Consider the following 24,802-nt stretch of genomic DNA (forward strand, 5'->3'; position numbering starts at 1 on the left):
CTTCAGGCTCCCCAGACTTTATCTGAAGTGTGGGAACCCTGAGAGTGCAGACCACTGGTGAGATGATTTGTAGAAGGAAATGAAGGACAGTCACAAACACCGGGGCACCTTCAAAGCAGGGGAGGCAAAACACAGACGGTCACCTAGTATTTCACCAAAATATTCCACCCCTTTTGATAATTTTTGAATGCAGTTTCTTTTCTCATTAACTGATGGAGAATGGATGAAAAAACGCAAAAGAATTTTTTGGTACAACAGTAGTTTTAAGAGCAGAGAGCAAAAAAATAAAAATAGAAAATCGACCATTTGCTACAGCTAATGAGTACAAAATTCCCCCTCCCTCAATAAGTTCTGAGAAATTTTAGATACCAGTACGTTATCTCAATTTCTTCTTGCTACTTGCTTGGTAAATCATAAACAGCTCCTTATTCCTTTTCCAGGCAAGTTGTTCCACCATATTACTCACAGCCACCACTCACAATTTAATACATATAGATGATATTGATGTAGATTTGGGTTAATTTTCCTTGAGGTAAGAAGATAGATTATTTTACTGAACACCTTTTTAATGTCTTTTTGTATTCTGATCTGCTGTTGCCCCATCTCTATTCCCTCACTCCCCATCAACTGGGGCTTATTTCTCAGTTATTATATAAACCTAGCCCAGGGGTCAGCAAAATTTTCATCAGGGGGCCGGTCCACTGTCCCTCAGACCTTGTTGGGGGCCGGACTATATTTTGGGGAAAAATATGAACAAATTCCTATGCCCCACAAATAACCCAGAGATTTACATAATTGAGAAATAAGACCCAAGACCCCTCAGCCGCTAAGAGTAGGCTCCTATGCTTTACTATTATGAAGCCATATAATATGTGTCATATTATGATTTGATGTGACTGTTTGCAGGAGGAAAAGTTAGGTGAGGTACACTGGGATTTAATTTAGTTGGCCTCTTGTGGGGAAATTCCCGCAACAGTGAAAACAGAATGTGAAATATTCTGGAGAGCCAAGAGCCTTACTCACTTCTTGGAGAGAGCCTCTTGTGGGAGATGGATCAGAGTAGTGAAAGTCTGGGCATATCCTTCAATTTCTGAAGATTTCACTTTTTGTGGGGAATCTCCAACATCTGCTTTAAGGAAACATTATTATTTTATTTATTCAACAAAATTTATATGCTGCTTGATTGTGTGTGTGTAATCCTCTGAATGGTTTACAAATATATAAAACAAATTGTTAAAATTATCAATAAAAACCATTAAAAGCAAGTATTTAAAATATTCAAAAGATATTTAAAGTCAATAGTAACTAAAAAGAAATAAAACACATGTAATTTCTACATATCTTGATACCTTGCTTTGAAAAAATGTTTTAAGTAGGAAGTGCACACAGTGGAGGCACCTGCCTGATATTAAGAGGCAAAGAGTTGCAAAGTTAAGGTGTTGGCAAACGAAAAAAGCAATTTATTGTCTGCACAGAATTCATATTATGTGGCTCCTGTCACAGCAGCAGTTTCACAGATTGAAGTGATTGGGTGGGCATATTTGCCATATTGAGTATTTATTTATTTTAAATAAACAACTTGGATTTATTTTTACTTTTAATTGAAGAGTGGTATAGAAATATTTTAACTGAATGAACACTGAGCTCATTCCTATTTCTGGTCAATTCAACAATTCACAATTAATTGGAAGGCGCTTCCATATCATCCTGGAGAAGGCAGGGTATTGGAACAGACGAGGCAGGGTTTTTGTTTCATCCGTTCATTCTAGACAAAAAAATCACCTCTGTTATTTAGAAACAGGAACCACTTCACAGTGAGATCCCAGTGCAAGATCTCCCTGTGCTGTCCTCCACTGCAGGGCACTGCTTTGCCCTCTCGTCTGGAGTTGGATGGCATTGAGACACAGCCCAGAAGCCTTCCTTCTCCTGTACCTGGGGGGGAGGAGCTTCAATACTTCCCAGCCACTTGCAGCAGGCCCCAAAGACATAGATTCTGCTGCTAGACTTCAATAGGGCACTGCAGATCTGTAACTCCTGGCTAGAGATTACTGGCACGGCTTGTTTCACTTCCAGAAACAAACCTGGGCAGGAATGGGGTAGTGGGACCGGCAGTCAACCCAATCCAAGTGTGCCTGGGATTCAGGACTTGGCGTTACTTCCTGCTGTGCTTGGCATTGCTTCCCTTTATTGGAAAACTGTGGATCCAGGTCCCAAATGTCCATTTTTTTACCGCTATGTAGTTGTATGGCATGCAAATGATGACAAATTATTTTTGTGTAACCAATGTTATCAGTGAATTTTTCTTCAGAATACATATAAATTAAAACTAGCCATATTTCTAACTTAATAAATGCCTTAGACTATTGAGTGTGAAGTTAGAAGAACCAAAAAAAATCATCTTGCAAATTGCTCTGTTTATCATCATCATCCTATTTGTATTTTGAAAAATAAGAATGTAGGAAAGTATATTCAGAATATGCTTTTCTTAAAAACTGTAAGTCACCAACTATTAAAAATGAATGTTTCAGTTATTTCTCTCTCCCTTTTAAAAACCACTTAAGGCTGTTTGTGTGCTCGCACGTGTGTATATAAAGTTTCAAAAAACCAAAGTCAAATGATTTTGGTGGCTAAGGAGGGCTGCCACTTGTCTGCGCTGAGGATATGACCCCTTTAATCCTCTTTAGTTAATGTATTGGTGATCTTTACTTAGGCAAAGTAAACAGTGCTGATCTGAACAAAGAGGAGGTCATGCTTCCTGCATTACACTCTGACCCAGAGGTCATGGCCTTTGTTCGCTTCTCAATAGGAATTGCTCTCCGAGGGCCACCACAAAATGGAGAACTAATTTAGGCACGTGCGAGCATAGAAAGGCAGAGCATCAGGATTATATCATTTTAAACACTTCAATACCCAACATTTACACCCACAAAATTGAAGTAGGTTGTTGTTAACATTCTGTGAAAAATACTTTAAACTAGTTTTGCTAGATTGGTTGTTTGCAAAGTTTAATTGTTCAATTCCTCACTGCGATTTGTCAAAGATAAACAATTATATAATAATAGTTTCTGTTTGGAACACTGAAGTGTGTGTGTGTGATATATATATATATATATATATGCAGGTTTTGGTGTCCTCGGGTGTCTTCCCGTGTAAAAGTTGGGGTGTCTAGGCGACGTTTCGACGAGGTCTCACTCGTCATCTTCAGGCTGGTGCTTTCGGCTTCTTGTTACTGGAACAGAGCAGGATCTCAGTGTTTGAGTTCCTATAAATACTGTTGAGGAGGTGTGGTGTATAGCCTCCAATGTTCTGGGCAGAGAGGAGGTTCCCAGGCTAGTGTGCCTTTTCTTCTTTTGTTCCTTAATTACTTGAGGGATATCTTGAGTGATTTCTTGAGTGATTTCCTGAATCCCACTTAGGTGGGTCATTAGGTGTGGATTAGTTGCTAAAGCCTTCGTGTCTTGAACTCTTGAACTTTGTGAAGAGTTTTTCTGAGAAGATGGCTGTACTGCACTTGGTTGTGCTCTGGCACAGGCCACAAAACCACAGCTCGCCCCTATACACGAAGCCAAGCCAGAGCACAACCAAGTGCAGTACAGCCATCTTCTCAGAAAAACTCTTCACAAAGTTCAAGAGTTCAAGACACGAAGGCTTTAGCAACTAATCCACACCTAATGACCCACCTAAGTGGGATTCAGGAAATCACTCAAGAAATCACTCAAGATATCCCTCAAGTAATTAAGGAACAAAAGAAGAAAAGGCACACTAGCCTGGGAACCTCCTCTCTGCCCAGAACATTGGAGGCTATACACCACACCTCCTCAACAGTATTTATAGGAACTCAAACACTGAGATCCTGCTCTGTTCCAGTAACAAGAAGCCGAAAGCACCAGCCTGAAGATGACGAGTGAGACCTCGTCGAAACGTCGCCTAGACACCCCAACTTTTACACGGGAAGACACCCGAGGACACCAAAACCTGCATTCCTGTACCCGTGAAAATCTACGAAAGCATATATATATATATATATATATATATATATATATATAATTAGAGCAGCATAAAAACCTGAACTATGGTGCTTTACAGATAATCTGTCTTGCAAATATATTGTTTAAAAGTGTGTGCAGTGTCTTCCAGCTTTTCAGGGAAATGGCGTATGATATTTCCTCAGCATACATTTAAATAATAATCTTGAATTGTAACATACCATGGAAAACCATCCATCTTAGGGCTTTACTAGAATGATGTCATATTGAAATGGGAGTTGTGGAAATTAAGAGAAATTAAGTGAAATGTATCTTTTGGAACTGTAGCTAAATTCTAAAGAACAAAAGGGGAAAAAATCTAAAGAACAAAATTTTATCCTTATATACATATAGAATTAGTGTTAGCTGTTTATTTTTCCTGCACATATGTGATCCAGACAGTGAAATACATAGAAAACAAGCAGTTCAGAAGACATTTACATTATTTTTAAAATAACAAAATACTTTCTGAGTGAAAAACTAAAATAACATATATTACGTAATATAACAAATTACATACATAGAATCATCAGGGAACCTACAGAATGTAGGAGAATCGGGGGCCACTAGGGGGCGCATTGGAAGATGGCCAACAATACCATCTCTCCAACCCACACAGGGTAATTAAGAGGCTGTTATGGGAGCCTCCCTTGTTGCCCCAAGGAAATGGGGAACACTGCCCTTGCCTGCTGTGCCCATAAATCACCCCCTAATTCGAAAAAAGGTGGTGAGGGCCCTAGGCAGAATGCCCCCGTGTGGACCTCGGCTCTCCTGGACGCTGTCTCTGATCGCGCACTTGTTGCAGCAATTTGGAATAATTAATTACAAAAGAAGCAAATGCACATATTTCAAGTGAAGAAGGGGAGTGAAGTCTGCTAATTTAAGTGACCTCTGCGAAAGAAGACGACGGGTTGGAGAAACAGGAATATTTTACGATGAAGATACACCAAAGGCTGGGTATGTTGACCACGGGGCTGAATGGGGGGACGGGACCTTTTTTACTTTCCTTCTATGTGATTTACAAGAACCCCTCCTCATTAGAATTGTCGGTTGAACTGACCCAAGCCGGATGATTAAGGTCTGTGTGGAGATAAACTTTAACCAAAAGTATGCTTTATGGAGATCGAGAAGCAATAAGAGCTTTTGGGAATGGCGCAGCAATTAATTCGGAGTCGCCATCTTGCCAAAGGATTTATAGCTGGGAGGAAGAACGGACTTGTTTTCAGATTGCATTTCTGGTGAATCTCCTCAGAGGTTTTGAGAAAGGAGGCAGATTGGTGAAGATTAATGACGCTAAGACTGTTTTGATGTATGGAAGTGATGTTATATGGAAAACGTCTGGATATGGCTACTGCATAAAAAAAAAAAGATTTGGGGACATTAAAACAGCAGCAAGAAGCAAGAAGTTGATTGGATCCCTTTCGGAACTTGAAATATGGGTACCCCCAACAAAAATTTAAAATTCGGCTGTGTAATTTGGAATTTATGTAATTTGGTTTGATTTGATGTGATTGGTCGGTTAATAAAAAATTATTCTCGAAAAAAACAACAACCAGAATGTAGGAGAATCCTTCCAATACTGAATTATCAAGTTTATACTTGTATTATAATAACCTATTTTACATACTTCTTCACACATCTACATAAGTGGATCCCAGTGAAGGATTTCCTGTGGGATGTGATAAAATAGCTGATGGAAATCTACATAAACCACACATTTTATTTTGAAGTTTAATGTCACAATCTTCTGCATTAGTTCCAAACTGAGGTTGCTTCCAGAAGACCTGTTTTTGAACATTCATCCTGATTTGTTTGCAGGAAGATTATATGATATCAGCTGTTTACAGAGCATTCCTTTCTATGATGCGGGGTCAAGCAATTGCCGCGCCACACTTTCCTTACTACAGAAAGTCCAATATGAGAGGGGAGTGGGTTTATTCTGCAAGAACCAGTAGTGGTTTAGTGGGTCAGATTGGAATGGGGCAGCGTTGCTCACCTGGTTTCCCAATGCAGGTGACTCCCAGAAATGAGAGGGTGAGGGGAGCACAGCAGACGGGACCAACCTCCGGCCTCCCTCTGGATTTGGAGGCCTGGTGAACGCTGCCCAGCCCTGATCTGCTGGTAAGAGCCCCCATCCCACTGGGCTATGTACAATAAAACTGACTGAGACCCAGCCCACTTTCATGGATCGGTGCGAAATGGCCACTATGTGATTAAATTCCAAAACAGTCTGGAAAGCAGAGTCTGAGACATATCTGTCGTACCCCGGGATAGAGACGGTTCTATTCAACTGCTGTTGGCTCCAATTTTGTCACACCAAGCAATAGCCAGAAATTTTTTATTCTATTTGGTAGTATAAATAGAACCTCAAATGTACTAGCTAAGATATTCTCCATTTCATATCAATAAATACTGTATTATGAGCTGTAACTTGCTGCTCAGCATGCAGAAATGTAGAGTCTTGACATTTAATTAGTGAGGTTAAATAAGAGAAGTAGGATAATATTGGAGGTCTCTTAACAACCTGTGTTCCCATTCACATGAAGAGGCAAACGTTCAGTACACCCAAAATGCAGGTGCTGTGGAGGAAGGGGAGAGGCCAGGTTCTTCAGAGGCTTCACTTGGTTTGCTCACAGCCTTTGCTGCCTCGTGGCCCATCCAGCAGACGAAGGGCTGCTTAGCTTCATAAATGATTAGTTTGAGAAAGATGAATGTATTGAGGTTTAAGAGGTCTTACAGTTTGCAGTGATAATGCTGAATGATAGTTGTCATATGCAATTATAAAACTACTTTTTTAAAGGAAGTCATTTATAAATATATTTACTGAGCTGTTGATTTAATTGTAGCCATTTGCTATGAAGAAATGTTGGGAATTTGCACAACAAAAGGCTTATAGCCCTTTTAGTACTCAGAATCTGTTCTGTTTAGAGAAAACAAAATGCTTAACTTTCAATATATTACTGGTTATTTGTTTTAAATCCCTCTTCATTTCAATTTATTGCAGCTCCTGGGTGAAGGGGAGTTCTATAATTTCACCAGCATAGTGAATAAAGGATTGAAACAGAAGATTCCCCAGCATTATGATAAAAAATGCTTTGTACAGCATGTTTTTTAGAAAGTAACATGCAGAAAGAAAAACTACCTGCATGTGATGTAAAACAATACCTCTGTTCAATCATTTTATCCAAAACAAGAAAATGCAGCAGAAGTAGAGACTAATTAAAATTTATGATAATTACAAGCAAAGGAAAAGCAACGTACACTTGGCAACTGTCTTCTTGGATATATGCAATATAAAAGTGACTGCTTTTTTACACTTGCATTTCTTAGGCAGTGGGACATTTCAGTTATTTGCTTTTTGAATTTAGTTTGGACAGTGAAACAGAACCACAAGCTTTGGTTTTTCCTCAGCATTTCGTAAAAAAGCAAACGATATACTTCTTTGAAAAATGCTGGGGGTGGGGAGGTTGTGGAACCTGCTTTACTTAAGAGTGTAGAAAAACCTGGAAATATTTAATATATTCATTTTAAAGTTGCAAAAATTATTCTACTGTTAAAAAGACTCTGTGATGTGAGTACGCTTTATCTGGCACATAACCCCTTTTCTTTAAGAATTACTTCTATATATAAAGTGCTTAGAGCTCCATGGCACAAATTTGGAGTTCTGAAAGGGTCTGATCTTTCTATGGTTAATGTAATGCCTTCTTTTACAAAAAGGAGTCCCCTTTGTATATTTTGATGCAATATGTAATATAGAGTGTTGATGCAATGAAGCAGACCACAGACAATATTTTTTAATTAATATTTAAAGTTTTTCTACCTCCTTTAGGGTGTGTTCTCTCCCTCCTGCCTCAAAAAGGTTTTGGTTTGGTTTTGTATGTGTTCTGTTAACTGTCTCTGTATAATGGATCAGCTTCCGACTTACAGTTTTGGTGACTTTTTCCTATACAGTTTTCTTGACATTTTCAGAAGCTTAACAAGAAATCTTTTGTCACTGCCAATAGCAATTGTTTTATGTGGTAGCCTAAAAATCAAGATAGTGACAAGCACAATGAAATTGCATAAGGATAATTCTGTCATAATAAATTGCAGACATGTTAATCTGTAGCAGCAAAAATAACAGCAATGAAAAGTCCTGATAATAAATATCCAGCAGCTTTCTGAAGTGGCCATACAGGTTTTTTAGTTTTTTTATGTTTGAATAAAGTAAATAAATAAATTAAAAGAAAGAGGGGGGAAATTGCTTTCTGCTCAGGGCATATATAACTTACCCATTTAGGTGACCACTTTATGCATCTGCTGACGTGGCCTCTAGCCCTTTCCCAGTTTTCCTCATTAGTATTGCATCAGTATAGCAGGAAAATAGATTTAGCCTTATGTCTTGTATAAAGACTCATAATGATATTATTAAGAATTTCAGCTTCACAGCTTCACTGAGCCAGTTCTTTTCCATAGTATCATCAGTTGTACTAACAGCAATGTTGTTCCAACTTCACTTAGCCACGCAGCATTTTCACGCAGTGCTCCATTGTCTGGACAGAACTCAAGTCCTGCTGAAAATGGTCACATTTTGGTTGAGGCGGATCAAAATGTAGCTGTGTCTTCACAGCTACTGTGAGATCCCTTTTGTCGAGACAGGACTATGTCTCAGCTTTTGCAGCTGTGTGGAACATCACTTAGAATAGCTTTGCATGATATCTCCCCACTTTTTCATTTCGTAGGTACATAGAAAATTATAGTCAATATTAGGTAGGAATATGGGTTCCAAAGTCATCTGACATTTTGTGCACGGAAGGAAATCAGATACATTTCTAGTGAGGCTGTGCCTTTCTGCTGGAGGGAGCATTTCTGCTTTGTGACCTCCTCTGTCTGCAGCCTCCCGTCTCTTGGACAATCTCTTCAGCAGATCCCCTGGAAGCTGCTTCATTTTGGGTCAAACCGTTGCTCCATCCAGCTCAGTGTTGCCTCCACTGCCTGGGTCTCCCAAGGTTTCAGACAGGAGACATTCCTAGCCCTATCTGTAGATGGCTGAGATTGAACCAGGGACTTCTGCTACAGCTCTTTCCCAAGCTTCATGGGTGGCTCAGTGAGGCTGTAGACTGAGTGACTATCAGCCAACTTGCACCCCTTCCAGCAGAAGTGGAAGTGTTAGCCATTCTTGCAACCAGAGATGTTTTTGGCCTACAACTCCCATAGAATAGAATCATAGAATCATAGAGTTGGAAGAGACCACAAGGGCCATCGAGTCCAACCCCCTGCCAAGCAGGAAACACCATCAGAGCACTCCTGACATATGATCCCTAGCTAGCAGAACCAGTGGTCAGGGATGATAGGAATTGTAGTCTCAAAACATCTGGAGGGCCAAGGCTGAGGAAGCCTGCTCTAAGATATTGCGGCGCAATGGGTCAGTGCATCTGGCTGTTCACCAGAAGGCTGGTGGTTCCAACCCACCCAGGAATGGCTGTCGGCAGAATTCCTGCATCACAGGGGGTTGGACTAGATGACCCCAGGGTTTACAATTCTGATTCAAATGAACTTAATCAATTATTATATTCAATTAGTTAGTTCCATAACCTGCCTTATATGACATTACCAGCAGAACCTTAGGTATTTTTACTCTGAAATGAATCTCACAGGTGGTCAAAGGTTACTCTCAAGTAAATGTGCATAGGATGGCAAACGAACATTAAAACAATAAGCTAATGTCAAGAAAGAACCAGCTTCATCCCTGACTGCAGAATACTTGCTCATATTAGCCTTTTTCAAACTTCTGAAAGAAGAAATTTATTAAGTAAGGAAGTAGTTACTGAGAATCTGTGTGCGCATGTGCTTTGAAAATGGTCATGCCCAATTTACCCAACAGTTGGATCTCAGTATTTGAGGTAAAGTCAAGCATTTACTTAATTGCCAGCAACATTTGTTTACTTATACTGTAAATGTAGAGTAATCAAGTAATCCTTCAGGAAGTCCATTGAAATGAATGGAAGCTCTGAAAAAGAAACAAGCCACTGTCATGCTCTTCATGTACAGCAGGGCTCCCATTAATTTCAGTTATGGGGCTGGCAGATAAAACTAAGGATTGTGCCTTTATAAATGACAAGGATGTGCTTGTATTCAGGGACCAATCATGCTTTGAACAGCTTCCAAATTCTCTTTTAAATTATACACATAACATCTAGCTGTTGTTATTTTTATAAACTAGCTCGTATGTCATACCTAACCCAAAAGAACTATTTTAATAGATTTCTCAGAGTGATTTTAAAGAGCATTTATTTCTACAGCACTTGGCTTGGTAACAATAGATTTTTAAGCCCTTAGCAAAATGTTTCTGCTTATATTCAACTTGTATGCACACCCTGGGTAATAAATCGCCATTTTTATTTTCTTAAATGAGACGTTAGATATTAGTATTGTCAACTGTTGTTTCTGCTCTGGAAAAACCAAAAAGTGTGGTGTTTACTCATTTGTATGTAAGAAGCATTACTGATTTTTGTGGTGGCCAGGAAAATGTAGGGGGCGCATGTTTTTGGACTTACTTGGTAGTTCTTACTGAGGTTGAAATTAAAGTACACAGGTCATACAGTTACCTTTGCCAGATCTAAGGGGAAACAATTTAAATATACCTTTCTTTCAAGGTTGCATCCAAAGTTGGCAGATAATTTGTGTTTGTGGGTGAAACAACAAATCATTTTTCATCTAGAATTAGGAATCACATGTGACAGAAGTTGAAGCCAACCACATGGATCCAGACACTGAGCAGAACCCTGCTCACCCAATGGGGCTTTCTACTCAAAATGCTCATCGGCTCATACAAGACATCACTGAATTCAATTCATAGTCAGTATATATTAAACTTTTTCCACAATACTGATGGGGCTTGAACTTGTTAACTATTTTAAAGCCATTTTGCATTCTGATCACTCTAGCAGTGGACACTCTATATTTAAATAAATATTGAAGACAGCAAGTACTGATGATGACCCTTGCACTTTAATACCAAGGCCTCTCACATTCAGTAACCATGAATTAAATATCCACATAAATGTAGCAGTACACAAGCTCAAGTAATTTAATTTATTGGCCACCTAATTAATCAAAGACAGATGATAAATAAACTAAATAATTTTAAAGCTGTGGCAACTCCAAAAAATCCAAAATGAGGTGTTTTCCTTAATATTTATAATCCTTTAGGTTGTATATCTGTATATCTTTAGATTACAGAATATGTAATGTGGTTAAAGTTAATGTGTTTTAAAAAGAGGATAAGCAAAGAGAAGTTTTGTCTAAGTGGTTGAACCTGGCATTTGCTGCAAATCTGAAGGGGAAATATTCTTAGTATTAGATTTCCTTTCTTTCTCTCATGTATAACCATTATTAATTTCAAATTAAGGATTTTTGGGTATTTTCTTTTCTATTATTTTCATATGCTTCCATTAATGGGAGTGAAGAGTTCGAGAGAATTAATATCACCATAGTGGAGACCTATTCTTATTATACACTCATTTGCAAATTTATATTTGAAAATATATTATTGTAATTTTCCCACTGTGTATAAACTATGGTTATATATTGCATAGATTGTTTCCTAACTAAAAACAACAACAATTAATATTCACCACATTTCTTTATTTCCCCCTCCCTCCCACAATGTTTTGTAATGTATATTGTGTTATAATTAAAAATGTCAATGTGTCTAACATTACACAAAGAAAAAGCAATATATGTTGGTCTACCTTGACAGAATATAAAGCATTTTGGCTGTTTAGTAAATACGGGTTCTTAATTGATCAGAAAGCTATTTTGATCGCTACCTGTGCAGAAAAACTGCATGTGCATATATAGAGGCTTTAAAAAAAAAAAAAAAGCCAGTAGCCTGCCAAGTGTGTCCTTCTAAGTGTGTGTGTGTGTGTGTGTGTGTGTGTGTGTGTGATAAGTCTCTCTCACACAAATCCAGCCAAAATTAAGCACTTTTAAATCTCATTTTTGGGATCTCTCTTGCTGGAGTCAGACTTTTCTGTTTATGGGAGTGCAGGCAGAGTGAAGGTTGAAGCTAGTTGTAAAACAGTCCGTGTTATAATTCCCTTCTAAATGGGGATTAAATTATTTATTGAAACAAGGTAATAAAACTTGCTCCTTATTCATAAGCAACACCACTGAAAAGAAAGAACCTTAAGCCCAAGCAAGAGCATTCAAGTTTGTTATCACAAGTTTTAGAATGAAAGCCTCATGACACATTAATATAATACTGCATATAATGTAAGTGTATCAACCAATTTGTATTATATCCTTGTCAATGCTTCCATTTTTAAAAGTTGAAGAGTCCAGAATGTGGTACTTTGTATAATTAACATTACTTACTGTGGCGAAGGCTTTTTAAAAACATTGCAGTTGACTTACTGGTGAAATTTGAAATAGGTTGGTCTAGAATGAACTGAGAAGAAATATTTACAACCTGCAGTTCTGAGCAATTTTCTGAACCACACAATTTTTAACACATAGCACATGTTTATTTTACATATTTATTTATATTCTGTTATGGTTCAATGCATAAATATTTGTAAATGCTGAAAGGAAAATAAATGTGCAAGTTGCTTAAAAATACTTTTAAAATAATATTTTTTGCTATCAGCCCTACTGCGTCATTTTTTTGAAGCAAGATTACAATTAGTGGGGAAATTAAGTGGCCAAGCCCAGCTTGTGTGTCCATGTGTCATTATTAGCATGATACACAAAATTCACTGAGGAAAGATTGTAAATTCATAAGATTTTATTATCTATGTAGTTTTCAGTTTATAGATCACTGTGTTTCAAATATTAAAAGGGTTTCAAAAGTGCTTCTCAAGTATTTCACTGTGCTTATCTTCTTTAGGCTGCTATACACAATTGTCTGGCAGTAAACTCCACTGAACTCAATGTATAGGATTGTACTGCTAAGTGCATCAAACTAGGGTAGAGTTCTACTATTGTATCACAGTGCTTCATTTTTAAAATGAAATAAGTAAAATTTCTACCTTAAAAATAAAAGTGAGAAAGGCAAAAGCCCACATCTTTATAGGCAAAAATGTGAATAGATGCAGAAAATCCTAAAAACAAGGATGAGGGGGAAATCACATCCAGTATATTTAATGGAGGGCTGATGTTGTCTCATGCATTCATCCAGCCTTTATTGCCATAATTTAGATAATTAAATCATAAGGGGGGGGGGTCCTCAAACATTGGTAATCCGGACATATTAAAACACATAAAACATACAAAAGATTCAATACCCAACATTAAGTAATATTAAGTAACTTCAGATTTGACTTTAAAAATCTCTGCTAAATATCCTGAAACCAATCTCAGTAGTTTCAAGAATATCACCCCTCAGCAAATATTGCATTACAAATTCTTTGCAAGTAGATACTTTAAACTTCAAAGGAGTCACCAATAGGTGTCTCCGAAGAGTATAAAAGAGAAGGCAGTCCAAAATTATATGGAATATTGTATCTGGTGTATTCATACCACCAGAGCAAAGTCTATTCTGGAAGGGTATTTTTTGGAACCTTCCAAACAGTACAAATGGGGGGGGGGAATGCATTTAAATGGGTTAGCATAAAAACTCAATGATACAAAGGGTTATCCAAATTATAAAAATTAGTTGGGCATCATTCCATGACAAGGCTGCACACCTAAGTAAGCAGATGAGCATACAGAAGGCTGAGAAGGGTAAAGTTTTTGAAATACAGCTCCAATAATATTGTCTATAATTATTGAACCTATATTTATTTATTGCCTTATATGGGGAATAAAATATTAAAGGAAAAGCAAATTTTTGTTAAATATTAGCATAATCTTAGATGTCAGTGACGGGACTGCCATAGCAACAAGCTAAGCATAACAACAGTCACGTTAATTCTTACCACGTTATTTTGGAATTACTGTCCAATACACTGAAAGTGGCTGTTTTGTTTCGCAAATAGATACTAATGAAGCAGCTTAGTAAATGACAGAATATATAATGTGTCGTAAATATAGCAAGTATTAAAAATGTAGCATTGACTTTCTTATATATCAATGGGGTTCAAATGTGCTGCAGTGAAATGAGTTTTGATACAACATAATGCAAAGTTAAAGCAATGTGAAAAGATGAAGGTAGTATTAAGAGTAAATATATGAAATATATTTATTTTTATCTTAATTATATGGTACACCAAATAGCTCTTTAAACCCATGAATATTAATATCCAGTGTTAATAGCCAATGTGTGTTGATACTGAGCAGATGTGAATCTTTACTGCTTTAGATTTGCTGAAAATGTATTTTAAAGTAAGCTGTTCTGTCCCTCCATTTTTTAAAAAAGGAAAGTAACCTCTCAATACTCTGTGTTTAATTCACTAATTCGACTAATTCAATGCACTGTTATTTTTATTTTTTATGTGGAAACAAATTGTGTGTTGAGGGGTGAAACTTTGTTCTACATCCGAAGTATCATTTATATAGGTTTACCAGTTCGGTGCCAAGTTCCCTACGAAATAGGACAGTGAAGTCCTATTGAAATTGATGGGAGCTGAAGGAGAGCACTACAGTTTCCTCCTTCCTTTCCATGGTGGTTGTGTGGATTGTGACCATAGTGCAGTGTTATGGTCTTATGTGCTGCGCTGCCGTTCTCAGCTGTGCTTCATGTCTGATGGCTCTTTCGCCACCAGATGCATCTCACATAAGGAAATACAGCACAAGTAAAAACATGTGTAGCTAATTACATGTACAAGAGAATATTAAGTATAGTAATTCTGTCCTTGTGTCACCCAAAATCTCAGTATTAAAAGACAGCAGCATTTAATATTTGCCATTTCAAGTGCCATATTAAAATTAATCATTTATGTAGTTTTGATTTATGAAATAGGAAACGTGTCTTTCCTAGAATATTTCAAGTCTCTATCAAGAGTTTTTAATCCTTACAAATAAAAAAACTGTTGTGTTTTAAAAAAATATATATCCTGAACACAGACAGACATGAAGAGACTGAGAGACATTAAAAAAAAAAAATTGCTTGAAGTAAACATTAAGAAAATGAAAAACAACAACCCCATAATATGGCTCACTGACAAAAAAACAATCACTAAATTCTCTGTCTTCTTAAAATTCTCATACCAGAGAAGATTGCTTCAGAAGTATCCAGGTAATTATTTTCACTTTCCAGAACCATTTAAGTGTTGGTTTATGTCATCTCCAAAAGATAAAATCATACAATAATTCAGAAGGAATGTATACTTCACATTTCTGTTTCTTACTGAATAAAATCAAAAGTAAATTTGCCACCATATGCTCCCATGATTAATGTAAACAAATAAAAGATAGATAAAATGTTATTGTGGATCTAGAGCTAGTAAAAGTTTTAATTCATTTGGGTGGGGTTTATATATTCATCTCGCTACTGCATTTTGCATCTGAAAATATAATTTATTAGTGGCAGATAACCAGCATTTAAGATAATATTACAAATCTGTGTCAATGCAGAAATATTTTATAGTTTACTATATGCTTGATTCATGATTCTCTACTTCAGAATAAATAATGGGAAACGAGTGTTAATTGAATAGGTGGTTTAATGGTTTTATTCAATTTTCGTATCATAGTATCTCAACACAGATATTAAAAACATTCGTGTATCCTCTCCATCTCAAAAGCAAGCAAGCAGCAGCAGCAGCAGCAGCAGCAGACCAAAGCAAAGATGAGACAAGGTCCGTGGGAAGCCAAATTTTCTGAGACACTTTCTGAGGATGGCAGGTGCCTTTTTAAAATGGCCAAATGTGGACAAAGCCGGGGGAGGGGGGGAGAGGGAAATTGGCATGTATTGCAATATTTGTAACTCGCTGCTATATATACACTGTCAGGCTGCAGTTCTGGTTAAGACAAATAGGCTGTTTCCCCTATACTAGCTGTTAGATAAGATGCCCACCAGACTAGCAGTAGTTACAACGTGAGCTTTGCTGTTTCAAAGTAAGCTTAAATATAGACAAACTATGTAAATGGACAGGAGACCAGATAATTTCAGTGCTGTGGATTTCTAGTACTACTTATGAGCTTGCATTTGGGAAGGGGGATGAGCTGCGCTGCTGCCTGCCTATGATGAGCTGTCAAGTAAAAGGCAAGGTGGTCACTATCCCAGAAGTGGAAAATATTTTGAATAAAGCAAAACTAGACAGTTGACTTCTTCCAGTTGATATATTTTCCTGTCAGTTCTTAGGAACAAAAGGTGCTATTTCTAATGAGAATTTTCCTCATGGCAGTACACGGGCAAATATTTGTCATAATCCTGTCAGCAGAATTTGAAGAGAGTTGAGTCAAAATGAAATGATGGCAATTCCACATCCAGGCAAAAGCAGCTTCCCTAGCTGCTCCCTGAGGCTGCAGTCCTGCACCATTTTCTGAAGAGAAAGTAGAGCAGGTTTGGCAAAGTATCTTCATAGAAGTCTGAGATTTTGTGCTCGAATATTGCAAGGCATCCTTTAAAAAATGTGTTGGGTAATCGAGCATTATAAAGCTTGTGCGTATCTGTGTGTATGAGAGAGAGAAGCCGTACAAAATACGCTGATTTACAAATACACCAATAGGGGGGAAATCTATCTATCTATTTAAAATATGAAAGTGGGATTTCAATTGGTTGATTGAAATGGTGAGATGTGACGCAAAAGGACACTTGGATGGGTAGAAATGCTGATGTGTGCCAAAGCAGGCACACCAAGAAATAGAGTTGTTGTTGTTGCTGCTGTGTGTGTGGGGGGGGGGGGTTGTGCAGGCCTTGCACTTTCTTTTTTGCTCACCCTTTGACTGAATATCTCAGGGCTGAGATATGTGTGACGGGTCGATCTATCTACAAAGCAGAAGAGAAAGGAAGACATTGCCAAGTGTGGTGGAAGGGTCTGCTGAGCACCCTCTCCCCCCTCGAAGCTAGGCAAGGGGCGCCTTCAGTCCACTTTCACCCCACTTTCCAATGCCTGTCTGTCTCGGCCCAGCAGCAGCCCAGGCGGAGCTGCGAGTCAGAGCCCAGGGGGCGCGGGGGGGGGGGAGAGAGAGCTGTCGCCCTGGGCAGGGACACATTCACACGTGAAACGCAGCGCCCGAAGCAGCAGAAGCCAGCCCAGCCCCGACGCCAGGAGGGCGCACCTTGAAAATGGAAAAGGAAAGGCGTCCGCGGAGAAGAGCCCACCTTCGTCCGGCGCATCAGTCGGGAGCAGAAGTTCGCCCGGGTCGGGGGGGGGGGGAGCCTTCTCGGGCAAAGGGGAGTTTCGCCGGGGACGCGACGCCTCAGGAGCGCGACGTGGGAAAAGCCCCGAGCGAGGCCGGAGAAGAGACAGGGACACAGTATCTCTCTTTGAACGTGTCTTCCCTCATACATATATAAAGGAGGCGGAGGCTTCGTTTCCTCGAAGAAATGGAAGGGTTATCTGTGCTTGGAAAGTCGGCAGGAAGTGTCAACCGGGGGCGGGCACCAAAGGGCCCTTTTTCAAAAGTACTGGGTAACTAGCCACGGGCTTTTGGCCCGACTCCTCGAGTCTCCTCAGGATGCCCCCCCCCCCGCGTGGGGCAGCCCCGGGGCGCGCGTGGCCGCGAGGGGGGGCGCTTGGCCGCCCGCTCGCCTCGCCCCTTCCCTCCAGGCGCGCCCGTGGCAGCTGTTTCTCTTCCAGCCCCGCAGTTGAGCCGTCTCGCCCAAACGCTTATCGGCGCTTGACTCGCTGCCAAGCTCGTTGCGAGGGCCGAGCAGCCTCGGCTGGGCTGCGCAGCTGCTGGCGAAGGAAGGGCGGCGGGAAACGAGGGCTCCGCGAGGGCTGCTGCTCCCCCCGCCTCTCTCGTCTCCGCCAGCGGCTGCCCTGATTTCCCCTTCCCCGCCTCGGGCGCAGCTTCTCCAACGGGGCCTGCGGACGGCTTTGCACTGCCAACCCGCAGCCCGCTCTCTCTAAAGATGGAGTGAGTTTCTCTCCGGGCTTTGTGTGCCTTTTCCTCTTTGGCACCGAGTCGGGCGGGGGAGACCAGGCGGAGGAGGCGCCTCCAAAGTTGAATTCAGCAAAGCGCCTTTCTACAGCATCTGGGCGCGTCGTGCGCGCGCGCGTGCGAAGCCCCCCCAGCCCCAGATCCCCCTCGGGCTCCCTTCTTTCTCTGCCATTGCACCAGTCCTCCGCCCCCCCCCCCGCCGCGTCACAAGCCCAAGCCCGCATTGGGCTGGCAGAGGAAGAGCTCTTGCTGGCTTGCAGGGGCGGCGGCCGAAGGCAGGCGAGCGAAAGCAAAGCAAAGAGACCTCGGTGCGTCGCAGATCTGGCGCAAGGAACCGTGTGTGTGTCGGCGCGCCCCCGTGCGCGCGCGCGCGAGCGAGAGATGCATCTGCGCGTAAGTACGTCTGGGCCGCGCCTGCTTCATCCTGGGCTTCCGCCGCGCGCTCCGTCTCGCTCGCCTCGGCCCGATTGCGCGCGAGAGAGAGAGCGAGCGGGGGAGGGCAAGGCGATTCCTTTGCCGCTTGCTTCAAGGGCCGCCTCCCCTTCAGATGGCCTTCAAAAACTTTTGTATTATTATTTTTAAAACATGGCCAAAAAGGACCTCTGCTCCCCTTCCCCTTGGCTGTATTTTTAACTCCTCTTCCCCCTCTTACAATATTTGGAATATTTTTTCATCTCCTTTACTGCACTCTGCTTTGAGGTTTAAGTACTTCCCCAAACCCTGCTGTTTTCTCTCGTTATCGGGGGGTTTATTTCTTTTTACCAACCCAGCTATGAAAATGTGATATTTTAAAAATGTTTTTCCTTTTCTGAATAGAATGCTGGTGCGTTTCTCCTTCCTCCCCGCTTTTTCTCTCTCTTTTGGATTGTCTGGAATGTATAAGAGAATCTCCTGTGTGGGAAAGGCTATTCACCTGCGCCCCTTTGAAAAGTTAGCCCGATACAAGTGGAAATATTTACATGTTTTGGTTGCCCAAGCATCCTGGCATTTTCTTCTGCTTCTCATCCTCCACCCTAATGGAAACACAGGGCTGGTGCATTAAAAATGCTACCTCCAGGACAGGTGCCAACTTCAAGGTAAAAAGCAGTAAAATAGGTGATAGGAGGATGGGGGGGGGGAGAGCAGACAATCAGGAATTACAAAGTCTATCTGAAATTATGATTGAATTTTGCCATCCAAATGGGCGAAGGGAAAGGGAAAAGTTGAAAAGATACTTTTTCTGCATGCATTCAAAAGGGGTGAAGAGACTCTTTCTTTCTTTCTTTCTTTCTTTCTTTCTTTCTTTCTTCCCTTGCCTACTGAATTATTCAAACTGTCAGTGGTGAATCCAGGGACATTAGCATGCACCAGGCATGCTGTTTGTCTGTTTGCTAACATTCTTCATTCAAGACTTGTTAACTGCCAGACAAGCTTAACACGCTCCTCTCCTCCTCTCCCCCCTTTCCTTTCTCATTCTACCTCCCTCCCTCACAGTGTCTTTCCTTCTCTCTCATGCCACCCCTCTCTGCCTCTTCTATTGTTGTTGCTGGGAGCTGGCAGCCAGGGGGGCAGCGGTGGCAGGGGAAAGCATGTGGCTGCGAGGCTGGAGCCCTGTGGTTGCTAGGTGAGGACCGCCTTCCCACATTTGCCAGGCCTGTGAGCACTTGCAAAATCAAGAAATGCCACGGAGATCACCGAGTGTCTTCCGTCTGCTTCCACAGGAGACCGCAGAACTGCAAGGTGAACACACTGCCGTCCTCTCTCTGCTTCTTGTCCTTGTGGCCGGATTCCTACTCTTCCCCGGGTAAGAGTCAGTCCCTTCCTTAGATGCTTCTGATTATTATGTCGCAACATTTCACATTTAGCAGCATTCACAACAGAGTGGGGGAACAGAGTAAAATTGCCGAGAGGAAAACGACGTTTAATCACTCAGATTGGATATCGGTGGATTGTCCTAGGATTCACTAAGTTAGACCACCTAACCAGCAACATCTTCATTGGCCTAGCCGGGTCTCAGTCTGGCTTGCTAAAAATGACGGCTTTTAGATTTAAGGATGTTGTGTAGTTACTGTTTGTTTTTTTTCAGTTTCTGTGCCTATCGTTTTCATTCTATCATTTTGTCAACCTGATTTAAAACCAGCAACCTTTCATTTTTCAGAAAACCAGATGCATGGTTTGTTTTTGAATGCAAATGTTATGGGTCTTGTGGCAGTTTTGGTTTTGCTTCACTGACAAGTTTTCATGAGTGGTGTGTTTCCTTACCTTTTGGTGCGTAGGTGGAGGTATACATACATGATACATAAAAATTATTATATAGATGATATGCCTTTTTACCAGAATGGCACTTTGCAGAGATATGGCACTGAATCAGATTGTGTAGTCTGTTCTGACTTTTATTTGACCATGCTTTCTCTTGGAACTGGAAGCTTTATTCTCTCCCTTATTGCGAAGCTTTGCGTGTCTGTCTGGTGCACGCTCACATGTATCGAGGAACCAATAGGCTTTTAAAAAACGACAACATTTAAAACTATATTCTTTGGTAACACAATTCAGTGGCAATAACCTTTGCCCAAGTTGTGCAATGACATGTATTTAGGCACATCTGTACCATACGTGATTTGATAAGGAGAGGGATTAATATTATAATCATAAATGTTACATTATTTTTGTAAAATCCCCAGAGGAATCTGAAGTATGTCACTGCACTATGTATACATATTGCGTCTATGGCCAGTTATAATATATGGACGTCTACTTTTTAATTATTCATAACAAAAGCATTTATGCAAATGCTTTTCTTTTTCTTTTTTTACTGGAAACCAATGTATACATCAAAACAACGTGTGGATATGGATGCTCTTTTGATGAACTTGACAGTCAGCCAGTTTGGCAAACACTGTACATTTTAGATATATTCATACTGTGCATAAGCTGAACCTCTAATATGCTTAGTTTTATTCATATTCCCAATTAAAATATGCATAGATAAAAAAGAAAGTATTGTTCTTTGCTAAATGAAAAAAATACTTTGGTCGAGCTTTCGTTTCTGATGTCGAAGCTTCTTCCTCTTTTTTTTTTTTTAGACAAGTATGGGAAATTTCAGTTTAGCCAAGGAGGGGAATGTATTTAATTGCAGTACATCTGCTTGTGTATATCCTAAATTTAAGTACACTTTAAAAAATAGGTGGGGTTGTATAGAGACACTTTTTAAACAGAGACATTAGCCAATATGAGGATGGCAGCCGTGTAGTAGCTCTTGTGGAGAATTGTTTAATGGTAACATAATGTAAAATGCAAATAATAACATCTGTGTCTATAGCTGGTGTGTGTGTTTATGCCGATAATCTGAGACCAAAGAGATAAAACATTCTGGAGGAAATACAGCATTGCTTTCTTCATTGTTCAGAAAGGCCTATGCCTTCCCCAAACAACTGTAATAGAAGTGTACGTATTAAATCGCTACCACTTTTTAGCATTTGTACTTTCAGTAAATTGCATCCACGTCCAAGATTTTTATGGCTATTTTGTTTTTGTGTTATATGAAGAAAAGTTATTGTGGATACTAATTTATTATGTTGGAAAGTCACATTTGAAAGCATACTTAAGATAATATTCTCTTTAAATTAACTATGGGAATTTGGGGGGATGTGAGAGGAAGTCAATTGGATAAATTGGTAAGAGATGAACAGGAACAACATGATTAGGTTATTTACTCTTCTGCAATTTTCATACCATTGTAAAGTAAGTACTTGCAGAGACGGTGATCCTAAGCCAAGTCAGTGGAAGAAAGGCGTATTGAAATTAATGGGAATAATTTCAGGGAGTCTTTTTAGGACTAGAATTCTAGGTTAGTGCCAAGACAGAAATTATGATCATGCGTGAGTGTGTTCCTGTAATATATAGCATATACGGTGTGTACAGATAATAATTGTGATATTTAGGTGTTGGATATGCTACAAATAAGTTGGGATTTTACCTTTCTTGCCTAACTTTGTCCTTTTCAAGGGTTTGGCAAAGAAATACTGTGTATCAAAAAAGTATTTCCTTCATGAAAATCTACCAGCATTGCAGGTTTTGCTGTACCAAGTACTGAGCAGGAAGGGATTCCTTATTTAAAAGTAAAATTCACACCAGAGCTAGATAAAGTTGGGAGTCCTGAGCTCCATTATATGCAATATAGCCCTACTGAAGTACTCTATCTATCTGTGTATAAAACTGCAGTCAAACACCTCAGTGAAGCACAAGTGATGCAGCCTTTTTTTACAAACCTGAAATCCCCCCTGCTCAGCAGTTTTTTTGGGGGGGGGGGCAGGAAGGACTGGATGCTTTCCTCTGGTTCCTCTCTGGAATGGCTGATCACCAGGATTTTAGCTTTTAAAAATCCACGTGTGGGAATTACAGGGGCCGCACCCAGTCCTGCACATGGCTTGCTATCCAGCCTGGGAGATGTACACAGAATCCTTCCTATCGTGGCAGAAGCATGTTATTAAAGGCACTACGATATGCGTAAAAAGCAGAAGGGCAACCAGCAGTAAAATAAAATGAGGCCTGAAGTGACCACTTCCTAGAAACAGACAGATTATGGTTAGATAAATAACCGCATGTGAAGATAATAGATGAGAATGGACGTCCTGAGAGCCTTCGTTTTCTTTTAGAAAAGTACTATTTCCTATTACACCAAGTATAATGGAACTGTAGTTAAAAATTCAGCAAAAGCATGGGGGGGGGAGGAAATAAGCAAGATCAGGGTAGGTGTATTCCCCCCCCCCATAGTACATTTATTTTATTTTTGAAAAATGCGCAAAACAAAGAAATAACGTACAGTAGTACCAGAATTTCCCCACATTTAGTATGCACAAATATATGCATACTAAATGTATATACTAGATGTATATACTATTGTACATCATCTATATATTCAGAAAACATAGATAACTTTTAAAATGATAAATGGAATTCTCTTTATTATCCACATTTTTCCTGCAAAAAAAGTTCCATTTTCTTAAAAATTCACAGCTTCTCAAATACTTTTGCTTAGCCTCTGTCTTATCTTCACAGGATTCTTGTTATTATGGAGGTACCTTTCTTAAGCAACAATGCTCAAGTCTTACATTCACACCCACACGGTTTCTTGTTTAAGATAGACTCGTCGTACTCGTAAAGGGGGTGTATACAGAGTAGGTTCGTGGAGATCCCAAATACATAGCAATCAGGTATTGTGATGGAAAGGGAAAGATAGGAATGCGCTGCCATGTAGTAAAATGTCCATATGAACTGAGTTCAGAATAGTGAGCCTTTCCCCTGAGAAGGAAGTTATCATAGCATCTTCTGGGCATTCCATGATCATATCTTGCCCTGGTCATATCCTGATGCAGCTACTGGTAATAATGAGTGGGTTGGTTTTTTATTGCGCTATCTGTGTGAAAGTGCAGCCATGCATTGCTAGGTTAAAATCTTACTCAATTGTATTTTGTAAAGCTGTACATGACTGGGCTGGGTTGAGGAAACGCACACATTTTACAATGGAAAGAGGTATTGACACCCAGTATCCCAAGAGCTGAAGGGCCTGATTGTAGCGACATTGAATTCTGTGTATGCATACACACAAACTGCAGATTAACATAACGAGAGATCCTTGTTGAAGATGACATACTGGGACTGCTATATTAGGTGTATTGATAAAGCTAGGTAGATGTATAGTAAGGAGTATGCAAAGCTAAAACTGTGATTGAAATTTGAGAAACGCTTGAGTTAGGCCTTGAATGACTCCAGCATTGAGTGTGCAGTCAATAGATAACCCAGTCATTTCGGTAGATCAAAAGCTGCATTTATATGATTGAGAAATTGGTATTAAATGCTCAGATTAGGATCATTAAGCACTAGTAAATCTTGGCTTTCTGTAACAGTTTTTAAGAATAAAATTGTAAGTGACAACAGCATGTTAAACTGCCTTCTATTTACTGGGGCATTAGCTCTTATACGTAACAGAGATAGGTAGCCAGCATGGTGTTCTCTAGATATTGCACCACAGCTCACATTATCCTAGGTAACGTGGCCACTGGTTAGGGATGATTGGAGTTGTAGTTCAGCAGTACCAGGAGGGTACCATATTGTCTGTTCCTTCTCTACAGCATCCTCGTCACAGATCGTCAGGAGAAATCTTGCAGAGTATCCCATGAATTTTAGAATTTAGACAGGCTTGGATTGGAAGAGGCAGGCATTCTTTTGCTGTGATGCCACAGCTGTGGAACTCACTTCATCAGGAGACTTGTGGGGTCCAGTTTTTGGTTATCTTCCACAAGATAAGGAGGATGTTTCTGTCAGAAGTCATTATTCAGAGCAACTATGTTTTACAAAATATTTTGCCATGGTTTTTATTAATACTTTATTTTGTTGATCTGTGACCTGCCTGGAGAGTATACATACTAGAAAGTTGGCTTAGAAACATAAATGATAATAATGATACATACCTTGTGGTAATTTGCACCCTTTTGCAAGCATTCTTTGTGGCTTCTGTTGAATCATAGTTCAGTTGAATCCATGCCTGTGTCAGAAAAACTAAGTCAGACAATGCAGGCCTTCACTTTGTAGTTAATAAGGGATTATATGCACAAGAGAGACAGCTGCAAAGTGGGTTCCCTTAATGTTTAAATTTTTTTAAAGAAATCATTTTTTAACTAGTGCTGTAATTGTTTTCTTTCCTACTTTGCACACTATCTTTCTCTGGACAATTCCTGTGGATTTGATTCCTTTTAGAAGGGTATACATTGGCCTAACACAGATGTAAATAATAGTTCCCAAACATACAGCACAGAATCATGGTTTAG

At 39.9% G+C, this 24,802-nt stretch overlaps 1 protein-coding gene and 1 long non-coding RNA gene across 12 annotated transcripts in view; one reads left to right on the forward strand and one right to left on the reverse strand.

Moving 5' to 3' along the window:
- The window catches only part of LOC310677753 (uncharacterized protein), a 148,976-nt gene that overhangs the window by 48,322 nt on the left and 75,852 nt on the right, over positions 1-24,802 (forward strand). For 3 of the 11 annotated variants that reach the window (XR_014511397.1, XM_083440997.1, XM_083440996.1), the window contains exons 1-2: positions 17,642-19,072; positions 19,697-19,779. Coding sequence is in view for 3 of the 11 variants with exons in the window: in XM_083440997.1 (XP_083297123.1) it covers positions 19,041-19,072; positions 19,697-19,779 (115 nt within the window). In the remaining 8 variants the exon portion in view is untranslated. Of the gene's footprint in view, positions 1-17,641; positions 19,780-24,802 lie in introns of those variants that run through there. The other 8 variants (XR_014511398.1, XR_014511399.1, XR_014511400.1 and 5 more) reach the window with 6 other exon arrangements.
- Positions 15,593-17,021, reverse strand: LOC310677794. Its single transcript, XR_014511456.1, has 2 exons — positions 16,829-17,021; positions 15,593-16,432 (listed from the first exon to the last, which is right to left on the reverse strand). It is a non-coding gene; the product is annotated as an uncharacterized lncRNA (long non-coding RNA).

The sequence above is a fragment of the Podarcis tiliguerta genome (assembly GCF_965153285.1).
Source record: "Podarcis tiliguerta genome assembly, chromosome: 5".
NCBI classification, from domain to species: Eukaryota; Metazoa; Chordata; class Lepidosauria; order Squamata; family Lacertidae; genus Podarcis; species Podarcis tiliguerta.